General features: G+C 46.8%; 5 protein-coding genes across 5 annotated transcripts; 2 read left to right on the top strand and 3 right to left on the bottom strand.

The window, feature by feature from the left end:
• Positions 1 to 50: 50 nt before the first annotated feature.
• On the bottom strand, positions 51 to 5,904 carry BDV27DRAFT_137627 (putative RNA helicase/RNAse III). Its single transcript, XM_032069032.1, has 17 exons — positions 5,708 to 5,904; positions 5,408 to 5,645; positions 5,161 to 5,354; positions 4,993 to 5,096; positions 4,679 to 4,944; positions 4,499 to 4,606; positions 3,772 to 4,450; positions 3,663 to 3,721; positions 3,549 to 3,618; positions 3,421 to 3,489; positions 3,182 to 3,364; positions 2,052 to 3,119; positions 1,591 to 1,991; positions 1,027 to 1,540; positions 787 to 972; positions 568 to 720; positions 51 to 515 (listed from the first exon to the last, which is right to left on the bottom strand). The coding sequence occupies exons 2-17, from the start codon at positions 5,626 to 5,628 to the stop codon at positions 219 to 221; spliced, it is 4,572 nt and encodes a 1,523-aa protein (XP_031921583.1). The 5' UTR covers positions 5,629 to 5,645; positions 5,708 to 5,904; the 3' UTR covers positions 51 to 218.
• Positions 5,905 to 6,089: 185 nt separating this feature from the next.
• On the top strand, positions 6,090 to 7,581 carry BDV27DRAFT_137624 (IGBP1/TAP42 family protein). The gene is made up of 3 exons (XM_032069031.1): positions 6,090 to 6,455; positions 6,520 to 6,796; positions 6,848 to 7,581. Exons 1-3 carry the CDS (start codon positions 6,244 to 6,246, stop codon positions 7,424 to 7,426), a joined length of 1,068 nt encoding a protein of 355 aa, XP_031921582.1. The 5' UTR covers positions 6,090 to 6,243; the 3' UTR covers positions 7,427 to 7,581.
• Positions 7,582 to 7,631: 50 nt separating this feature from the next.
• Positions 7,632 to 9,151, bottom strand: BDV27DRAFT_137622 (porphobilinogen deaminase). The gene is made up of 2 exons (XM_032069030.1): positions 8,560 to 9,151; positions 7,632 to 8,495 (listed from the first exon to the last, which is right to left on the bottom strand). Exons 1-2 carry the CDS (start codon positions 8,849 to 8,851, stop codon positions 7,759 to 7,761), a joined length of 1,029 nt encoding a protein of 342 aa, XP_031921581.1. The 5' UTR covers positions 8,852 to 9,151; the 3' UTR covers positions 7,632 to 7,758.
• Positions 9,152 to 9,485: 334 nt separating this feature from the next.
• BDV27DRAFT_68041 (putative LON domain serine protease) lies at positions 9,486 to 12,594 on the top strand. Its single transcript, XM_032077293.1, has 3 exons — positions 9,486 to 10,088; positions 10,157 to 12,398; positions 12,452 to 12,594. The coding sequence occupies exons 1-3, from the start codon at positions 9,617 to 9,619 to the stop codon at positions 12,537 to 12,539; spliced, it is 2,802 nt and encodes a 933-aa protein (XP_031921580.1). The 5' UTR covers positions 9,486 to 9,616; the 3' UTR covers positions 12,540 to 12,594.
• A 249-nt stretch (positions 12,595 to 12,843) lies between these two features.
• BDV27DRAFT_137618 (mitochondrial 54S ribosomal protein uL23m) lies at positions 12,844 to 13,979 on the bottom strand. The gene is made up of 3 exons (XM_032069029.1): positions 13,748 to 13,979; positions 13,338 to 13,628; positions 12,844 to 13,227 (listed from the first exon to the last, which is right to left on the bottom strand). The coding sequence occupies exons 1-3, from the start codon at positions 13,834 to 13,836 to the stop codon at positions 13,005 to 13,007; spliced, it is 603 nt and encodes a 200-aa protein (XP_031921579.1). The 5' UTR covers positions 13,837 to 13,979; the 3' UTR covers positions 12,844 to 13,004.
• Between the last annotated feature and the right edge of the window lie 70 nt (positions 13,980 to 14,049).

Genomic DNA, 14,049 nt, shown 5'->3' with positions numbered 1-14,049 from the left:
GCAATCTCAACCTGAGACTACGAAGTAGTAGTAGGTAGTCTACTCTACATATTTGTTCATCCTTCCAGGTAGTTCTTGTTACAAAGCACGGAGGTGTTTGTCCCATTATGTGTAAATCATTCGGATTCGGAAGAAACGGTCGTCTCTAAGACTACATCCTCTTACGAATTATCAATCATACTCATCTTCTTGGATTACCCACATCACCGCCCTTCCAATTAAATCGCGGTTCCGATATCCATGGGCTGCGAATCATTTGCCGCTCGGCAGTCACAATGATACTTCTCGCGAAATTCAGATAGCCCCATGTTTTCCAGGACTCTAAGGGCTTTCTCACTCGCTTTCACCTTGGCGTAGCGGCCTGACGACGCTGTTCCTTCTGCAATGACAACTTCATGCACAATGACAGCAGCCAGGACACTCACCGTGCCTCCATCTACACCAGGTATCTCCCCGGCTTTCAGGCAATAATTCGTACAACCGTACTCATTCGTCAGCCGATTTTGCAAGAAAGTCTAGTTTTGGTCAGCCATATAGAAACATTAACAATCGTAGTAATAGTCTCACGGTTGGGTGTTTGTTCGCAAAAGTGTCGTATATGGTCATATCATGGAAATATGACTTCACATGACGTTGAAAAAAATCCTCTACCACGCGAAATTGGAAATCTGAATCAACAAAAGCAGCCCCTAGATAGGCTTCAATCATGTCTGGCAGGCACTAGTAGTCAAGATTAGGTGAGTCCTACACCGGGCTACGCATAAGTACTCCGGAGTACCTTCTTACCTTAGGTGGATCCTTTGTTGCCAACCAATAATCTGCTGCACCTTCGCTTTCGTTCTCTGCGGCTTGTATCTCCTCGGCATAGTGAGTAATTTGCGATTGCAATGGGTTACTGAAGTGTCTAAGATGGGTATGAAGCCCTAGCTTAACAGCTAAAGCCCCGAGGAACTTGTTCGATACCATCGCCATCTGTAAGGTTACAGTCAATAAATGCTTGGTAGTCAAAAATGGCCATACACTTACTTTATGCTCCGTGAGCCATTGTGGATCCCTGTCGGGAAATCGGTAGAATAAGTCATCTACGCAAACCATATCCAACAGAGAGTCGCCTAGAAATTCGAGTCTCTGATAGCATGGTACTTTGGCCCACGCCGACGGGTACGATGGATGAGTAAAAGCTGAATGCAAAAGGCGAGGATATTTGAAACGATAACCCAGTTTCTCGTCGACCTTACGGCCAAGGTCCAGCTCATATCCGTCTGGGCTCTGGGTTTGGTACTTCGGCAACAAGTAAGATGAAGTATAATCCGCCCAGCACAAGGCCGTATGGTTGGGATTGTCAACAACAGCAGTGACTGCTTTGACAGCCATGTCAAATCGATTATGCAGCCCCCCTGAGAGCAATGACGCTCCGATCAAGGCTTCGCAAACGTCCGCAACTGTCTTTTCTCTAAGCACCTGTTTGCTCTCCGCCGAAATCTTCTTCCTGTGATCTCTACCATGCAGCAGGGTTAAGCCATCCGGGTACCACGTATGCCTAAGGCTTCTTGTCAGCTTATGGTTCGGTACGTATAAACGCTTTTATACCTTGAAAAGCCTCGACTGCGGATATACTGGTAAAGCTCCTTCTTTAGGGCGGTGTTGAAAAGATTCTTGTTGCATATGAGGCACATCCGGCTTACATGGAAATCGAACTCGTCGTCATCCGGGTTCTGGACGAAAAGAGAAATTGATGTTGCCATTTTCAGAAAACAGTCCCCTAGAAATTCTAGACGCTCGTAGTTTTTCCCCATCCCTCTTTGGACATGTATTTGTTGCACTCGATGCTCCTCTGTGTTATCGGAGTCTTTCGTAAAAGCCTCCAGCGCATATTCGGGCTTCACTGATAAATTCAGGGATTTGCAGCCCTCGAGAGCAATCAAATACGCATCCACCCTGCTGATTATGGCCGGAAAGGCAAGGCAAGAAGCAGCAATTTCCTCAGGGATCTAAGCAACGAGTCAGTAACTAATTGTTGGGTCATATTCGACAAAAGGCGCTCAACTGACAGTGGAGATTCTTAGTGGCTCTATGCAGACAAAACATCTAGTTTCGACGTCCTTTTCCATGTCTGTCATCTTGTCCAGGAGGTTTCTCCGTAGACGGACCAGTTCGACTTGTAAAACTGGCTGCTCCCAATTACATCTTGACAAGAACCCTGCCCGTGCATTTTTTGAACCACTCAGGGTATAACTCATGACGTTCTCCATGAACTTGCGGCGCGGGAGGAAGGATGGTGGCGGATCTGAAGGGTGCAGCGTGTTGTCAATGGCCATGGTGAAGTACCGATACCGTCCATCCCACGGGTCAAATACAAAACGATTGATCAAAGCCTCTGAAGATGTATGCAGCGTGAAAGGTATCTCCTCGTTTTTATGCACAAGAAGTAGCAGTTCCCAGTCCGTCAGGCTCTTTAGATCACTGACCTTATCGGGCTTATTTGTCCCTGCTGGAGCGACCCAGTATGGCAATTTCTCAGATTCTTCCCCATAGGTCTTGTGAAACACATCGTGGAAAATACGAAATGTGAAAGTCGATAAGTATTCCAGTTCCTGAGGGGATATACGCAGGACTTCCTCCAAGGATTCAGGAACGACTATGGTCTCGATATCATCGTCCAGGAAGATAGTCAATGATGGAAAATTAGGTAATCTCTCACGAGTGAACAAGATTATACTTCTGTGCCGGCGTTTTAGTGGTTCTGATGGTACGAATGATATGACAGTTGCATATAGCCTTTCTGGAAGGATACCCTGTTGTTTTTTCCAAAATGAAGGTTTCGATAGCATGCCATATTGGTTTGTACGCGAAGAGGTAATGGCAAGCCTCGCATTTCTCATGGCAGGCAAGCGCTTATGATAAACTGAGTTAAAGTGATCATCGAGCAGTTTGTGCTTCCGGAGCAAGACACAAGTATCAAAGGCTGCGGACTGTTTTGCAGTGGATTTCCTTGATGCAGGGGCTCCAGTGAGCCCTCGAACAGGTGACTTTTCTGGCAATATGACTTCACAAACGAAACTGTTATTCTGTGGAAGCACCACATACGTAGCCTGAGCTGATACCTCTTTTTCGTATTGCTAGATAACATAGTTATCTTAATTAAAACCTCTTCGTGTCAGCACGGGATGATGGTGCTTACCAGAGAGCTAGCATAGCGTGCGAGGATAGCAAGGGCAGAGTGGTAAGTCAGCTTCGCGCCTGTAGCCCTGATTATAAATGTTCGCTTCACTTCTTCGCCTTGGAGGATTGAGTCTATCTCGCTGTTAATACCGTGAAGTATTCGGTCTTCTGGAAGTGTTTCACTGAAACTCTGCATAAGTTTCTAATATTGGGTTAGAAATATCAGCGGGCTGCGGTACATCAATTTTGTACACTTACTTCGGCCTCCCGAACCTCGACTAGTCGTGCCTCATGATCAGCATTGTACCTTTCAATCATACTTGCATACTATATGTATGTCTATCAGAGATTTTGGTCACTCGATAGTAATTAGGGTCTTTTCGTACCGTCGAACTTGAATGTCGAGCACGGCCACGACTTTGCACATACTGTATAAGGGTATTGTATAGGTCGAACCTAACCTGTTAGCATAAGCGAACTAGCAATGCGGTGAAACCTACCTAACTACAAGATTACAGTCAGGAATATCGAGTCCTTCCTCGGCTACTGAAGTAGCAAACTTCTGCTTGTTAGACCTGTGACCAGGTGCCGAGGACTAGTGTTACTTACCAAACAGTTAATCTCTCCACTCCTGAATTTCACCAAAGCGAGAAACTGTTGGCGAAACGACACGTTCATTCCTACGATATCGCCAGATCGAACACCAATCAGCACCCCAGGCCTTAGGTAAGGTATCTCTAAAGTTGAGAAAAGGTCGAATAACATCTTAGCAGTATAACGCTTCTGCGTAAAGATGATACATTTTGTCCCCGTTGGATGCTCAAAGTATTTGATAAGCTTTTGGCGTAGGAGTTGTACTTTAGGGCTCAGTTCACCTGGAAAGTTGGGGTTATTGAACGAATGATTCTTGACAATGTCACTAGCTTCCTGGATCCTTGATATTTCTCTGAGAGCACACACGGGGATCAGCGATGAGATAGATTGGGCGAGCTTTCTCACATTTCCCTCAAGCTTTGGCAACACATCGTCTGCTAGGGCGTGCGCCCATGCACGATCTGCGCAACATGGTCCCAGTTCAGAACTAGCCTGTAACGTAAATCTGAATACAGGTTGCAAAGAGCTAATGTCACCAAAGCGGGCTTCCAAGGTCTGATATAGCTTGGTCGCAAACGGTGGATCGAGCTTATCATATTCCCAAGATTCTTCTACCGGACGTCTGACGACTTCTCTCAATAGATTAAGTTTTGATGTTGTGGCAATCTTGCTGTCTAGAAGAGCCTCCAGCTTCCTATAAGATGTAAGTTAAGGGCGCTGTTGTATATACAGTAGGACATACGTTGCTGATTCTATGATATCCCCCTTAGTGTCAATAGGCGACGCTGTCATTCCAAAGATTCTTGGGCGCTTTGTCGGGTCTGATTTGAGATATGATTCTCTAATAATCCTGTGATAATAAGAGCATCACAATCAGCCTATGTTGTCCTTTTCTCTTTTCTCAGGTTTGCCAAATACATACCGTGCGTAAGGATGGTCTTTCTTTGTGTGATGAGCTTCATCAAAGATGAGTAGGTTAATTTGATCCATTCTAACATGTGAGTTGAGTAAACATTGATTCAATATCTCTGCGGTACAAACTATCACCATATTGCTCTCAAAATGATGGTCCCAGATCTGCTTGTTCCAAAGATCAGTACCCATGGCGCCAAAAAATTGTGCGACATTCTGATCCAGGTTGTTGCGCAAGACGGCAGCCTGTTGAAAAGCAAGTGTCACGCTGTCCACCTACTTGCAAATTAGCGCCTCCAAAAGAGTCAAAGCATGTATACGCACAAGGAAAAAAGAGATGCGAGGTGGCTTTCCGTTAGCGCGATCGATCAACTCATTTTGGATGATATGCTTTAGCAGAAGCACGGCTATCAAGGTCTTTCCAGATCCTATAGTACAATTGAGTAAGAAATAAGGGAAGACAATTATCAAGTTGGGCCTGAATGCATGTACCGGTATCGAGGACTGCAATGGTGTTCTGTGACTTTGCCCTTTCAAAGAGCTCTACCTGATATTCTCTCGGGTCAAGCATCCCAGTTCTGGTATCTTGTCTAGCTACCAGGCTCGCTGTAGACAGATCAGCGTCAGGCAAGTCAAGTGTGGGCCTGGCCCTTTTGCTGGTGATTGTATCAGCTCGTTCAGAAAGCCTAGATATAAGGTCAGCTATGGATGGCAAAGAATTCTTGGCCGGAGATCGTACAGAGCTTCAAACTTGGCATTTTGGAGTCTTTTGTTTTGAGAGATGAGCTTCTGAGTGGATATTTGTTCGTTATCTCCTGACTCTTCTGAGGAGCTGTCATTTCCCTCAGCTGGTTCAGTAGTAGAAATAGTCTTTTCCTCATACAAATCCAGAGAGGGCGTAATAGTGCGGCTTTGACTACTAACATAGGCGGCCAGAGGCTGTGCTTCTGGCGATGGCATTTTGGCTTTGTTTGGGTCTCTCAAAAATCAGACAAGGAGATCGAGATGGACAGGTTCATTGGATTTTATGGATCGGTACTTAGTAGTAATGGAAGGAAGAGGAAAATAAGTGGTATGACGCTGTGAAAGAAAATGTCCCTTGAAGAAGTGAATGGGCTCTCACCACACCCTGAAGTGAAAGAAATAGGTACATAGTAGGTCAAGAGGTATGGATGGGTGCTATCATGTTACACTGCGTAACTGTCCAGTAAACAGCATGATATGCATTTATGTAACATAGAATATCTATTGGTAATGTTTCATTTTAATCAGACTCAGATAACTTGTAGAAGTTTCTTTGTTATTTATAACTTCTTCAATAATAATAAATAGGGTCATATGGTAGATAAGTCTCTACAGTAGATTGTTGAATTGACTTTATATTTCAGTGAGGTACTAATAATGCCGATACAATCATCAACATTAAGTGTATTTAAATTTGTGGGGCCTGAGGTTCCGATGGCGCGGAGCGGACCCATAATTGACCTTAAATATTTCTATAATTTTACCCCTCTCCGCGGAGCTCTGATTCATGCAGCTTTGATCTTTACAAATATACTATCCTGAACCACTACTATGGAACAACCCCAGAACCTTCGCGCTCTGTTTGCTACTGCAAAATCAGAGAAGTCAGCATTGGAAAGTCGCTTCGACACTAACACAGATCAATATCGCAACGATGTCAATGCCACAATAGCCAAGCTCGAGGAATGCGCTCGGCTTGTTGCAGTCCTGTCGTTATTCAGCTCGAACGAGCCGTTGGAAGATATCGCAACTGGGGATTTACCGTAACATTACCACCTTATTGTTTCTTTATCCCGACCCAGGCTAATGTCTTCCGGTTCGCACTAGGTATCTCACGGTGTCATACCATCTTGCAGAGCTCCTACAGAGATCGTACAGCTCAGACCGCGTGTCTAGCCTTCGACGTGCACTTGAGCAATATGAAAGATACCTCACACGCTTGGATGATTACGAATTATTCAACGATAAAGACAAGAAACTTTATGAACGGTATACTGCGAACCCAGTGTCCTTTTCGCTGACACCAGTCAACGATGCTGCTGCCCGGAGAGAAGTGAAAATAAATAGGTTTAGAGAGGAAAAGGAGCTCAAGCAAAGACTTCAGGTTGAATAGACTCTACTCCGAGGATTGGCAATCTTGCTGACGTATCTGAAGTACCTCTCCGATAATCAAAGCCAGCTCCAGACCGACGAAGAAGATGTTCGACAGCTCTATATTGCGGAGATCAAACTGTATACTCACCAGACGTTTCAATCCTTGGACCTTCTTTCACAAGAGATGTCTATGCTATCGGCCATTCGCAACTCGGCACCAGCCCATGATCAAATCTCTCCAGAAGATCCTAGGCGCCGGAAGGACGCTCAACAGTCGGAATACTCAGAACGGCTGGATCCTCCCCTTTCCCAGCTTCTACAAGGAGGAAAGTTTGGACCGATATTGAGTAAGGACGGGAAACCATTGCAGCCATTTACACTACTTGATCGGCGGACACAGCTCCAGCAAGGCGTTTTCCGATCTGGTCACAATTTACCTACTATGACCATCGACGAATATCTCGAGGAAGAGAAGAGAAGAGGCGGCATTATCGAAGGTGGAGAGAAGTCTGGTGTACAAGAGGAAGTTGATGAGGATGATATGGATAGGGCTGATGAAGAAACTATGAAAGCTAGAGCTTGGGATGAATTCACTGAAGCCAACCCACGAGGCTCTGGAAACACCTTGAATAGAGGTTAATACTGATTGGATCCTCTGGTACATATAAAAATTACTTTCATAACATATTGTTGAGGTCCTAATTACCCTATCTTGCGACGCTTGTTATACGCTTTTTTTCATCTATACCCTTGGGATTCTTTCGCTGTTTGCCATTATCACTTCATGACTCGAGCGTAGTGACAAAATATGCATTTACAGGAGGGTGACAGGCTTCTACGTAGTGTTACTTTCCAAGCACGTCTGAGATTTTTTTCAGCTATGTACAGTTGTCCGTCTAGATACAATTTCTGAACCACGGGAGAAGACCAGCCCCCCAAGCCACAGGATATCTATCTATACATTATCATGATTTAAGCAGCCTGCTTACTTCGCTGGATATCCTCGAGGATCTTCCCTGCTCCCTTGGCTACTAATTCCTTGGCAACAGTCACGCCAAAATCTTCGGCAGCTTGAACGGAGTCGACACTTCCATCGACTTCGACCTCAGCGCTTTCCTTACCATCCACGCTGACAACAATGGATCTCATTCGGAGTTTCTTCGAACCATCGGAGGATTTAATCCATTCGGTTTCAACTCCAAGTGGTGCACTGCAGCCGCCTTCAAGGGTTCGTAGCAGGCTCCGCTCCGCGGTGCTGGCAAATGTCGTCTCCTTATGACCGATATTGTTCAACATATCACGCATCACCTGATCATCCTTTCGGATTTCAATGCCCAACGCACCCTGGCCGACTGCATAAAGCATCCCACCGTTTTTGGAGTCCAGGTACTGCGAGATGCGATCATCGAGACCTAGTCTCAGTAAACCGGCAGCTGCGAGGATAATGCAAGTATAAGGTGAATCTTCTGCGTCTAGTTTGGCGAGTCGTGTACCGATATTACCACGCACATCAATAACCTTTAGGTGAGGGTATTTCAAGGCCAATTGAGCAGTACGGCGGATGGAAGAGGTGCCAACGACGGATCCTGCAGGCATATCGGATAAGGACATGTTCGGTAGCCCTTTCTTGATGACCAGTACATCCCTGGAATCTTCACGCGCCATCATAGGGCCCAGCGTACACGCGGGGGGTAGGGTAGTTGGTACATCTGAGGACAATCACTTTATCAGCGTCCACTGCCGTATTACTGTTAGCATACGCGGATGGCAAACCTTTCAATGAGTGAACAATGAAGTCCACATTGCCGGCCATTAAGTGTTCCTCTAACTCCTCCGTCCATAAGTTCTTCGTCGTAAATTCTCGGAAAGCAATGGTTGTGTTCAAATCGCCAGCAGTTTCCTGCGAATGAATTTTGAATTCATAGTCAGGGTAAACCTCTTTAAGTGCCGAGACTACAAGATCAGTTTGCGAAAGGGCAAGCTTAGACTTGCGCGTTCCAACGGTGAATGTTTTCCGCGATGAGGGGTCGGCGGCGCCAGAGGCGGGGTTCGACGTAGAGGCCATAGCGACACTTGAGTGAGAGAGTACTGTAATAGATCCTTTCAAGAGTAATCAGCGATACCGCCCGTAATGGTTATTGCCCCGAGGAGAGTCGGTTAAGATGACAGAGCAATATACAAATGGATAGAGTTGTGATCGTGATACTTCAGGCTGGAAGCTGCAGAAAAACTAAGGTTGGATGGAGCCAGAAATGGAAGAACGAAAGCGGTAGTAGTACTGTAATGTCTGTATTGTAATCGGTAATCCGAATAAAGTCCGATGAATCTGTAAGGAGATCACGAGATCACCGGAAAACGGACAAAGATAAGAAGACGGAAGATACAACACAAACGAGCTGGAGGTGAAAGTCTTTTGATACGACCGTTGCTTGTGAATTATTGGAACTCTTCTTATCTCCTTACTCGGGGAAGATTTACTTATTGTTGAAACGCAGGCATTAGTATTCCTTCAGCCATTTTTCCCCGGATTTGTGACAGACGGATTTGTAGCCACACGAACCTCGGCATCGGAAGACGGCTTATCACTGGCGATCATCTCCCCAGAGTCACGGACTTCATCGATGGGGTTCTGGAACCGTCGCCTCCACTACCTTATAACCGACAACCTTCTTGTACTCCCCAAGGAGACCGCTCCTTTCGTCTCCCCCATCCTTTATCATCACAATATTCCGTAACTCATACATTAAAGTTGCTTTAATTCTTTTCTTCTTTGCTCTTCTCCCTTTTCATCCCAGACGTGTAAGGTGTCTTTCCGATCGAACAGATCGCGATGGGCTCCAACAACGGAAGAACTACCAAGCTTGCTCTCGTACCGCTCCCCAAAGGCTCTGTTCTCCTCCCCGGAGCCACCCTACGGATCCCTGTTGCTAATCGACCTGATCTCTCCAATCTTCTTTCGTCACTGGTTGACCGGTCATCAGCCGTAAAGCGAGAGGGGAACGTGATCACGTTTGGTTGCGTTCCCCTTAACTCGCCTTTCTTAAGTAAGGATGGTCAGCAGTTGATTGACAATGGAAGTCTGGATGAAGATAGGAGAGAAGAGTTTGATGCCATTGATGCAGGCCAGGCAAGGAAAGAAGATCTTTTCCGTTATGGCACAATCGGCAAAGTTGTTGGCGTCCAACGCCGTGCCTACTCAGAAGCGTCCCTTGTGGTTCAAGGAATTCAGCGATTCACAGTAAAACGTATCTTGAAAGAAAGACCTTACTTTGAAGCAGAAGCCATTTTACATGACGAGAAAGGTTAGTCTATAAGCCGTCCTTGACCTGTAGTGCAACCGAAACTGATGGGTTCCTTTCCTTTTGGACAGACTACGTGTCTAATGATTCGGAAACTGTCGAGTTATTCCAACAGTTGAGGCGACTATCCCGGGAGCTACTGACCCTATTACGACTTTCATCGCTGTTGCCTTCTTCTTCAACACGCTTGTCGCCACTCATTGCCCGCAAATTCGAGCTGTTCATATCTAGAACAGATTTGGCACAGGCCGGAAGGTTGGCCGATTTTATGGCTGATATCGCCGAATCCGGAATCGAAGACAAGCTTCGCGTCTTAGCTTCGCTGGATCATAAAGCCAGACTTGAAAGAGTGGTTGAAATGCTCAGCAGACAAGTTCAAAGTATCAAGAGCAATGTAAAAGTCACTACCATCACCACGAATAGCTTCCCTCCGTCTGGATTTGACATCAACCAGATCGATCCTCGTGACCGTGAACTCCTTGCGAGGCGGGCCATGGCTGGTCTGACCGGGCTGACACCCCCAGGCGTCGCAGGCGGAAGAAACAATGACGGCGATGACAAGGAGGCAAACGAGGTTGATGAACTCCAACAAAAGCTACAAGAGGCCCAGCTTAGTCTCGAGGCTAGAAAGGTTGCCGATAAGGAGTTGCGTCGCCTTCGGAAGATGAACCCGGCCAATGCCGAATACGGTGTTTGCCGGACGTATCTTGAGAACATCTTGGAGATCCCATGGACCAAGGTCACCGAAGACCAACTCGGTCCCGACACTTTAAAAAGAGCCAGGCAACAACTCGATGACGACCACTACGGCCTAGAAAAGATCAAGAAGCGGCTTCTTGAGTATTTGGCCGTCCTCAGATTGAAGCAGTCCACCAACCAGAACGTCGAACAGCAAATTGCCGCCCTCTCTAAGGACCTTGATTCTTCTTCCGATGCAGGTGATATCGAGAAGGATCTCCCAGGCCTGTCTGAGGCAGATCGTGTTGCTGTCGAATCTAAACTTCATCTTCTGAAGTCGAAGCGCATGACTGACAAGTCTCCGATTCTGCTGCTTGCTGGACCTCCTGGCACTGGCAAGACTAGTCTAGCGAGGTCTGTGGCCACTTCCCTTGGACGTAAATTTCACCGTATTTCTCTCGGTGGCGTTAGAGACGAGGCGGAGATTAGGGGTCACCGAAGGACATACGTCGCTGCAATGCCAGGCCTAATTGTCAATGGCCTCAAGAAAGTTGGCGTCGCAAACCCAGTCTTCTTGCTCGATGAGATTGATAAGGTCGGCGGCGCCAATTTCCAGGGTGATCCTTCCGCGGCTATGCTCGAGGTTTTAGACCCTGAACAAAACCATACATTCACTGACCACTACATCAATATCCCAATTGACTTGAGCAAGGTCCTTTTCATTGCTACTGCTAACTCGCTTGATACTATTCCTCCACCTTTGCTTGATCGCATGGAGACGATCTCGTTGTCTGGATACACGACCGTCGAGAAACGACACATTGCAAAGAGGCACTTGCTTCCAAAGCAGGTTGAAGTCAATGGGCTCACAGAGGGTCAAGTCATTCTTTCCGATGAGGTTATTGACAAAACAATTACTTCATACACCCGGGAATCTGGTGTGCGTAACCTAGAGCGCGAGCTCGGCTCAATCTGCCGTTATAAAGCGGTCCAGTATGCCGATGCGGGAGATGCAGGCCATCCCGAAACTTATAATCCTGTTGTTACAATGGATGACCTGGAGGAAATCCTTGGTATTGAGCGATTCGAAGAAGAGATCACTGAGAAGCATGGTCGTCCGGGAGTTGTTACCGGTCTTGTCGCGTACTCTACAGGAGGGCAGGGTAGCATCCTGTTCATCGAAGTTGCAGACATGCCAGGAAATGGCCGTGTGCAACTTACCGGAAAGCTCGGTGACGTCTTGAAAGAAAGTGTTGAGGTGGCCCTGACATGGGTCAAAGCTCATTCTTACGAGCTGGGACTGACTCCGGATCTCAGCGAAGATATTATGAAGAGCCGGAGTTTGCATGTTCATTGTCCTTCCGGAGCCATTCCCAAGGACGGCCCCTCCGCTGGACTTGCGCATACTATTGGACTGATCTCACTGTTCTCGAACAAAGCTGTCCCCCCCAAGCTTGCAATGACCGGAGAGGTATCTCTTCGTGGAAGAGTGATGCCTGTTGGGGGTATCAAGGAGAAGCTCATTGGGGCACTCCGTGCTGGTGTCAAGACCGTTCTCTTACCGTATCAGAACCGCAAGGATGTCAAGGACGTTCCTCAAGAGGTCAGCGATGGTCTCGAGATCATCTATGTCAGGTAAGGTTCATCTATACTACATTCTTCTTGCTGCGTACTGACAATTGTTCCAGCCATATTTGGGAAGCCATTCGACAAGTGTGGCCTGATGCACACTGGCCTGGTCAGCATCATGAGAACTTCGTCGAGAGCCGACTTTAATTTTTTCAAAGCAGATCGGCCATTCCTATGCTTGCCTTGTTTTGTATTTTGCGTTTAGTTTCTTTTAGCGTAACTCTACTCATGTGACGTTTGCATAGCGTGTTGTCTCGTTAATATAACCTGGTGTCTGCTATATATAGCATAGCCTGTCGTGTGCACCCTGTCGATAATCTTTCTGCTTTGCCGCTGCGATTCTTTCCCTTCAGTATATTCTTCCTTTTCCTCTCCCCTCCTTGATTACTACAAGAGAACATGCTATGACAGTTACTTTGAATACATTGAGACAGCATATAATACAGAGTATTGCAATAGTCACCACATGATAAAAAAAAAAGAAAAGGTCCCCCAAACACAGACCAGATCACCAAAGCGTGAAGAGTAAAGCCGCTTTTCTATACCCGGCCTTCCAGGCCTAACAAGAAAGAAACACAAGGAAGAAAGAAACAATCACGATCCGGAAACCATTCATGAGCTAGTCGAGCTCTTGCCAAGTCCCGTCCGATCATAGCTAAGTCCTAAAGCCTGCCAAGTAGGTCTCCAGGGTTTCGAGCCGTCCAGCAGCTTCTTCGCTTCCTCGGCGTAAGCATCATGCTCATCCGTGTTTGCCTTCATACCCGCATCCGGTCGTTGCTTATCTTGGATATCGTTCTGGTATTTAGCCGCCTTGTGGAACTGCTCGTACTCCCATCTATAATTGACACAGTCCCCTCGTTAGCCCACATCACCCAGTTCGGCACGTAAACAAACCCAAACAAAAACCAAAAGAAAAGAAGGGGGGGCAAGAAAAAGAAAACATACGGAGTCATATCAGCCGGCGCCTCAGGCCAAACAAACGGAGTCTTCATCTCCACCGTCATCTTCTTCTTCGACATAGGTCTCCTCAACTTCCCGTACCCGAATTTACCCAAAGGACGAAGACGAGTGACCTTCTGCTGCTCAACATAACTCCTCACAGAGAGCACATCAACCCCATACAGGTGTTTCAGGTAGTCGCGCATATCCAATTTGTTAAAGTTCAGCGGAACATAGAAGGAAGCGTATCGCGGGGGGAGAAACGGTGTGCGGATGAGAGCGATTGTGAAGTCGGGACTGGGTACAATCAGGATTAGAAACGCATTGCTTCTTATTGTGGATTCTCTCTCTCTCTCTCTCTCTCTCTCTTTCTCTTCGGGTTGAAGCGGTATCTGTGTGTACTGGCTGCAACTTACAGGAAGACCTGTTTCCGCATGGACAGCGGCGCCGACGGGGGCACCCAGTCTGCGGGCTTCTTGGGGAACTTGGAGAATCTGCGGACCATTTTGCCGTTTGTTTGTGCGCCCAATGGGTGGTATTGGGTGGTTTGGTGCTGTTGGGGCTTTGGGTCGGTTTTGGTCGAGGAGAACTTGATATTGTTCGGGCTTTAGGCTCGGCGGAACTTTCGCAAAGTTGCGCGTGTGGCCGCGTCGCTTGCCGTAGTGGTTTTGACCAACGGATTTTAAGTAGATTTACTATATAGTAAAGGGTAAAAAAA

Source organism: Aspergillus caelatus (genome assembly GCF_009193585.1).
Source record: "Aspergillus caelatus strain CBS 763.97 unplaced genomic scaffold BDV27scaffold_328, whole genome shotgun sequence".
Classification (NCBI taxonomy): domain Eukaryota; kingdom Fungi; phylum Ascomycota; class Eurotiomycetes; order Eurotiales; family Aspergillaceae; genus Aspergillus; species Aspergillus caelatus.
This window is presented reverse-complemented; position numbering and strand designations above follow the sequence as displayed.

Excerpts from the sequence above, each read along its gene's own strand:
- BDV27DRAFT_137627 (XM_032069032.1), bottom strand. The coding sequence starts at position 5,628 with ATGCCATCGCCAGAAGCACAGCCTCTGGCCGCCTATGTTAGTAGTCAA. Across the intron at positions 4,607-4,678 it reads AAAGACCATCCTTACGCACG|GATTATTAGAGAATCATATC; the intron begins GTATGTATTTGG and ends TTATTATCACAG. Across the intron at positions 3,619-3,662 it reads GACTGTAATCTTGTAGTTAG|GTTCGACCTATACAATACCC; the intron begins GTAGGTTTCACC and ends CTAACAGGTTAG.
- BDV27DRAFT_137618 (XM_032069029.1), bottom strand. The coding sequence starts at position 13,836 with ATGGTCCGCAGATTCTCCAAGTTCCCCAAGAAGCCCGCAGACTGGGTG. Across the intron at positions 13,629-13,747 it reads ATGCGGAAACAGGTCTTCCT|TCCCGACTTCACAATCGCTC; the intron begins GTAAGTTGCAGC and ends GATTGTACCCAG. Across the intron at positions 13,228-13,337 it reads GCGCCGGCTGATATGACTCC|ATGGGAGTACGAGCAGTTCC; the intron begins GTATGTTTTCTT and ends TGTCAATTATAG.
- BDV27DRAFT_137622 (XM_032069030.1), bottom strand. The coding sequence starts at position 8,851 with ATGGCCTCTACGTCGAACCCCGCCTCTGGCGCCGCCGACCCCTCATCG. Across the intron at positions 8,496-8,559 it reads CATTGTTCACTCATTGAAAG|ATGTACCAACTACCCTACCC; the intron begins GTTTGCCATCCG and ends GATTGTCCTCAG.
- BDV27DRAFT_68041 (XM_032077293.1), top strand. The coding sequence starts at position 9,617 with ATGGGCTCCAACAACGGAAGAACTACCAAGCTTGCTCTCGTACCGCTC. Across the intron at positions 10,089-10,156 it reads CATTTTACATGACGAGAAAG|ACTACGTGTCTAATGATTCG; the intron begins GTTAGTCTATAA and ends CCTTTTGGACAG. Across the intron at positions 12,399-12,451 it reads CTCGAGATCATCTATGTCAG|CCATATTTGGGAAGCCATTC; the intron begins GTAAGGTTCATC and ends CAATTGTTCCAG.
- BDV27DRAFT_137624 (XM_032069031.1), top strand. The coding sequence starts at position 6,244 with ATGGAACAACCCCAGAACCTTCGCGCTCTGTTTGCTACTGCAAAATCA. Across the intron at positions 6,456-6,519 it reads ATCGCAACTGGGGATTTACC|GTATCTCACGGTGTCATACC; the intron begins GTAACATTACCA and ends GGTTCGCACTAG. Across the intron at positions 6,797-6,847 it reads AGCTCAAGCAAAGACTTCAG|TACCTCTCCGATAATCAAAG; the intron begins GTTGAATAGACT and ends ACGTATCTGAAG.